At 42.2% G+C, this 5,720-nt stretch overlaps 1 protein-coding gene across 1 annotated transcript; it reads right to left on the reverse strand.

Annotated features, from left to right (window-relative positions):
• Nucleotides 1-592: 592 nt before the first annotated feature.
• On the reverse strand, nt 593-4,764 carry LOC137604992 (ras-related protein Rab-17-like). The gene is made up of 5 exons (XM_068329294.1): nt 4,360-4,764; nt 3,604-3,755; nt 3,397-3,522; nt 3,221-3,314; nt 593-2,400 (listed from the first exon to the last, which is right to left on the reverse strand). Exons 1-5 carry the CDS (start codon nt 4,538-4,540, stop codon nt 2,282-2,284), a joined length of 672 nt encoding a protein of 223 aa, XP_068185395.1. The 5' UTR covers nt 4,541-4,764; the 3' UTR covers nt 593-2,281.
• Between the last annotated feature and the right edge of the window lie 956 nt (nt 4,765-5,720).

Genomic DNA, 5,720 nt, shown 5'->3' on the forward strand with positions numbered 1-5,720 from the left:
TTTTAGGACATGAATGAATATAAAAGTAAAAATACAAATTTTAATTCTAACATTATTTATTTTGTTTTTGGTTTTTTTTTTAAACAAATTGAAGTAAAGTCTTAGAGATCCCTTCCTCCATATGAGTTATAATCCATGTTATAATCCAGGTCAGGTACTTTTGTACCCCTGACGGGGAACAGCATGAGTTGATTTGGATTACCGGATTATTTTTCTTCACGATCTTGTGAGATCAGAATTATTCCAGTGACATCATCAACATCATCATCATGGCTGCCCCTCCCACCAGGATCAGCTGATGGAATGGAACTGAGCTGGAATGAATCCACCTTGTAGAGCAGGTGAGTCCTTCAACTCTGGTCGTTCCTGCACACGGTGAAGTTTCATACCATTAAATCTATTATTAAGATATCATAAATGACTTATTATTCCACGCTACAACGTAATAAACTCCACCTCCCATCGAGGCCTCTGGGCCCCCTAGCGGGGGATCAGACCGCTGGGGAGTCAGGAGGAGAAACTAGCATCTGGCTTTCATCAGAGCTGGAGTTTACAGACCAGCAGCTGTCAGTGAAAGCAGCATTTAGATTACACAGGAGAGACTCCATTTTTCATTATTTGCAATAGTTTTGTTCATTAATGGGAGTTTTACTCAGACTATAAACTCCTGGCAAGGCAGTGATAATAGATTATAAAAATTAATTGAGTTAGAATTTTAATGTTTACACTTGGAGATTGCTGAGTTCATTTGAACTCTAAAGTTGATTATCAACTGGAGGCTCCATCGGCTCAAATCCACTCCGCAGAGTGCTAAAGGAAGGTGATTTGAGATTTTAAACAGTAAAATTAAATTTTTATTGCTTTTAAAGGAAATGTGTGATATAATGGCACCTCATCAGTAGCAGCTCTTTATTTATCTTGGTAAGAAGAATAAATCAATAAATCACAACCTCCTTCAAAAACGGTCTTAGATGATTTATATGAAGAAGCTGGAGAGCTGGTGTTGAAGTAATACGCCGCATTAAATGGAAATACTTAAGTAAATATACTTTAATACCAATTATTAGTGGAAACACGACTTACATAGACTTCTTAAGACCATGCAAAGGTCAGAAAATCCTTTCTGTATTAAAGTCACCCTCCATCCTTCAGAGATGATTCATTCTTCGGCTTTCAGTTCATCCCCATTTTGGACGCTCCTATATATCAACAGTTCATTCGAGGGTAGGTCGATTTACACATCTGCAAATGATTTTAAAAAACTATAACAATGACTGTTTTTTATTTACTAAAAATATATATCCATGATGACAACCAAATAATTTCTATTTTATTATTTTCTGTTTCATTTCGTCAGCTTGGGGGGGGGGGGTTTCTTCCTTTCTGTGAGGCATCCAAACAGAGTTGGGACCAGCAGAAGTTTGCACAAAACTACTCCTTTCACTGATAATTATGATTGCAGTGTTTTTATTAGATATGCATAATGTTCCACGCTTGGAGCCATTCAAGCAGCTACAAACTGTGTGCATAGAGGGCCAACGGACAGGAAACGACTGCCTGCAGCACAGCCAGGACCCTCTACGGAGACCTCAACAGGCCAAAATTTAAATTTAACTGTCAACACAATCTTTTGAAAACCTTAAAAGTGTCATTTTCAAGATGAGACCAGAATTTCAGCTTTAAGTATTAGCAAAAAACCTGAAGTACGAGCGGCTACAGCTAATGCTAGCTAATGTTAGCTGTATGACCTCTACAGGAAGAAATACAGTGATGGTGGCGACACAAAGAAGAATGTATGTAAGTTTGGTTTTTACACACATCGTAATGGTCACAAAGAGAATTAAATGTGTTACATATAAAGTATTTCTTTCTGGTTATCAAGCTTTGCAGTTGCTTCCACCTGCTGTGCTTCTACGCTAAACTAATTAGCCTCAAAAAAATTATAGTCATGAAAAATAAATATATTGTCTACTTAATCGTGTCACATTTAGGGACAAATACAGTCCTGTGCTTTACAGCTTCACAGATTTGTAAATTACACAATGAAGAATAACTATTTCCTGTTTAAATGTATGTATCGCTGCCTCTGTGTTTGGATTTTGGACGGCTAGATGAACAGAGAGGAACTCTGAGAACATCTCTCTGTTCCAGAGGAAAGAAAAAAAATGCCTGAACAATCATCAACACATACTGCAGAATAATCAGAACCCAAATGAGTCATTTAGCCATAGCTCTTCTGTAGCAGAAACACAACTGACGGTTGGAGACGTTGACGTCCAGCTCAGCAACAGGAAGCGAAGGAATTGGCGGTGTGTCTGTGATGCAGATCCACGAGGGGCGTCTCCTCCCACTCCGTCAGGCTCCCCTGCTGGGCTCCATTACAGTCATACACTCTGTGGGCTGAACCAGAGCCGGATTACCAAACACTGTCAGCTGTTAAACACGCAAACATCTCAGCTGGCCAGTACTTAAAGGAACCCTTCGCCCAAACATGAATCCATCATCTACTCAATGCAGCACCATGGAAAGGCTGAAGTTCTTAATGTATAAGATGTTTCTGGAGTTGCACAGCGATAGAAATAAATAATGACACCTTTCTTGGCTAACATTGATGCCAGTTGGGGGCTTGTTTATGAAAGCAAAGGACAAATGGGTCCAATTGGGGTAATCCATGTCTGCTGAAGCTCTAATGGACCTAACTGATTTGAAAAGAGGTTATTTACCCCTCTCACCGTAGCATTAGTGCTAACTCTGGCATACAAACTCTAAAAAGGGGCTTCTGCGGACCTGGATTCCACCACGCTGTTCATTTTTTGTTGGGTTTGGGTTGGTTTTTTGAGTTTTTACAACATGGCCACATCTTCAGTTGTTTGATTCAAAGCTGTTTAAATGTGAAGCTACAGAAACTTTTCCCAGCTTTCCATTGGAATGGGGGCGAGTACATAAATCCAGAAATGTCTTTTGTGGGCTAACTGTTCTTCCAGACCACAGTTTAGAAAGGAATTCATGCTCTTAATATTGCCAGTAATTGTCTCTAGATTGCCGGCGGCGGGGACGTGTTCCTCGCGTTGGTATCTGCTGCCCTCTACTGGCAAAGAACTTTTCCAGAGACCTCTCTGGTTTATTCTTGAGATCATGCCACCTGTGGTCAACCGAAATCCAGGATCAAGCCTTCGAGACTCACCAAAAATCCCAAAACAGGTCCGACACCTTGACTCACCTACACTCAGGAGCAGTTCGTTGATCTGATTCCCCGTCAGCGCTGAGGTCTCGGTGAAGGACAAGCCCCTGTCATCAGCCAAACTCTGCCCCTCCTGTCAGATGACATATAGATAGAAACACAGATGCCTTATAGTAGTATGGTACGACTGGTAGGCTCTGACTGAGGTGCCTCACCTGGGGGGACACTTGTCGCTGCTGTGCCAGATCCCCCTTGTTGCCCACCAGCCATATGATGGTAGACCCCGGGATGTAATGTCTCTCCAGCTCCCTGAGCCACACCTGAGCCCTGATAAACGTCTCCTATAAAGACACGGAAAGAGATTCAGTGAAGAAGACACCAGCAAAGACTGGACCGCCATGTCCAGGCGTCTGTTCCGTTACCCGTTTGGTGATGTCATAGACCAAGAGCGCAACATGGGCCCCTCTGTAGTAGAGGGGGGTGATACTGTGGTATTTCTCCTGCCCCGCCGTGTCCCATATCTCAAAGCGAAGGGTGGCATTACTCAGGTGCACCACATGCGTCAGGTAGGCACCTGAAGTGGGGGGGGGGGGTTTAGAGATTGTCCAAAATCACCAATAGATCACAACATGTGTAGAAAACTGATAATACACAATAAGACTGTCAAATCAGAGACTCTTATATGAAAAGTCTCCTATTGGTAAATTCTGTTAGCTTAGCATACTTGCTGGAAAAAAGGGCGAAAATTTGCCTAGATCTGTATTACAAAGCAGGTTTGGTTGCAGTGTATCTTACTAGTTAACATGTTGTTTCCTCGTTGTTCAATCAAACAGAGTTGCTAATTAGAAAAGGTTGGAAGTGTGATTCCAGAGTTTATGCTAGGCTAAGATAAACTAAACTGTCCTCCTGACTGCGGCTGCATATACACAATACAGTAAGACAATATCATCGCTAATGTATTTTTAGAGCATTAGACTGTTCTTTCAGGCAAATACTTGCCTTTATTAAACTGTCAGTCAAACTTTGAGATCATTGAATTCTGTTTTTATGACATGACCAAATGAATCACATGTGGTGTCATTTTCTATCTATAGTTGGATTTATGGTGAAAATACCAGCTTAAAAACGACTCATATAGCAAGTATTGCATTCCAGAGCTCAGGGTGTTAGGAACTCACTTCCTACAGTAGGTGACGTACTCCTGAACTCACTCTTGACCAATCGTAGAGCCAGACTGGACTTTCCCACGCCAGAGCTTCCCAGCAGTACCATCTTAACCCTGAGGACCCGAACCGGTCTACTCACAGCGTCTCTCGGGAGCTGGGCTCCTCCTGGCCCCCTCGGGAGAGTTTCCCCCATCAAAAGTTGACTCCACTCTGAAAGAGGGAGGGAATACAGACAGTTCGTATGTCGTACAGAAAGAGTCCAAAAGTCCTGATCCAAGAGTCAAACTTTAATCCAGTTTAGAAACTACAGCTAGTTCAAACTGTACAGATAAGTTCACGTCATGTTGGAAGAGTTTCCAGGGCCCCAGCTCGTCCTACGCAAAGTAAAAATAAAACCAAAGTCCAATCGTAGCTGGAAATTAGTTCACTTCCTTGAACACACCCACACCTAAGAGACAACACATTCCAGCCAATTGTCAGTGAGCACAAGACGGGAAGATGACACGTGTTCAACCAATGTTTATTTTGAAATCTGTCTGAGAAGATTCTGAAGTATGCAAACAGGAACAGAAAGGATTATGGGAAATTTTATCCAACGTTGCTTCCTCTTCAGTGTTTAAACCACAGGTACTTCCTGTTAAATAAGGACACACCATTAATAGATAGCAGAGGACATTACCTCTACCAGGACCATAAATGAGGGCAGCGTGGAGCTCATAAAAAGAGATGCCCTCAGGGTTCTCATGTGTACAAATGTCTGTTCAACCCTTTGAACTGGATCCGGAATTCCAGGATTCCTGCTCTGGCGCGTTTCCCACCTCCTAAACCGGTTTCATGAAAATCCGTTAAGTGGATTTTTTGTGGAATTTTGACAAACTGACACGCGTGTCATCTGGAGTAGAGGTCATGACCCGCACTATTTACCCTACACTGTAATCCTGCGTTCCAACACATGAGGGCAGCATTGCTTCTGCAGTATCAACCACCCCCCACCCCCCTACAATCAGGTGTGTGTGACATCCTGAGATTATCGGGGAGGGTCTAATTAAGAAAAAAAATTTTTTTTTTACAGTATGTTGATGTGAAATGTAGTTTATAGGAACTAAAAGACAAGACAATATAAATACTAGAATCAAACCGCGTGTGCAGCTCAATTCCAAATTACTTCCTATCATAATAAAATACATAAAAAGTTGCTGGTAATAAGTGACAGGGCACCGGCCCGTCATATATAGGTCATGGGGTCTGGTAAGTCTGGTCGGTCTGCTTCTTTAAGAAGCTCCAGTCTGTTTTTAGAGCTCGCTGGTCATCTTTAAAAATAGCAGCGGGAGTGTGAGAGAGTGCAACAGCTCACAGTGGAGCTGCGGTTTCTG

Source organism: Antennarius striatus, chromosome 12, assembly GCF_040054535.1.
Source record: "Antennarius striatus isolate MH-2024 chromosome 12, ASM4005453v1, whole genome shotgun sequence".
Taxonomy (NCBI): domain Eukaryota; kingdom Metazoa; phylum Chordata; class Actinopteri; order Lophiiformes; family Antennariidae; genus Antennarius; species Antennarius striatus.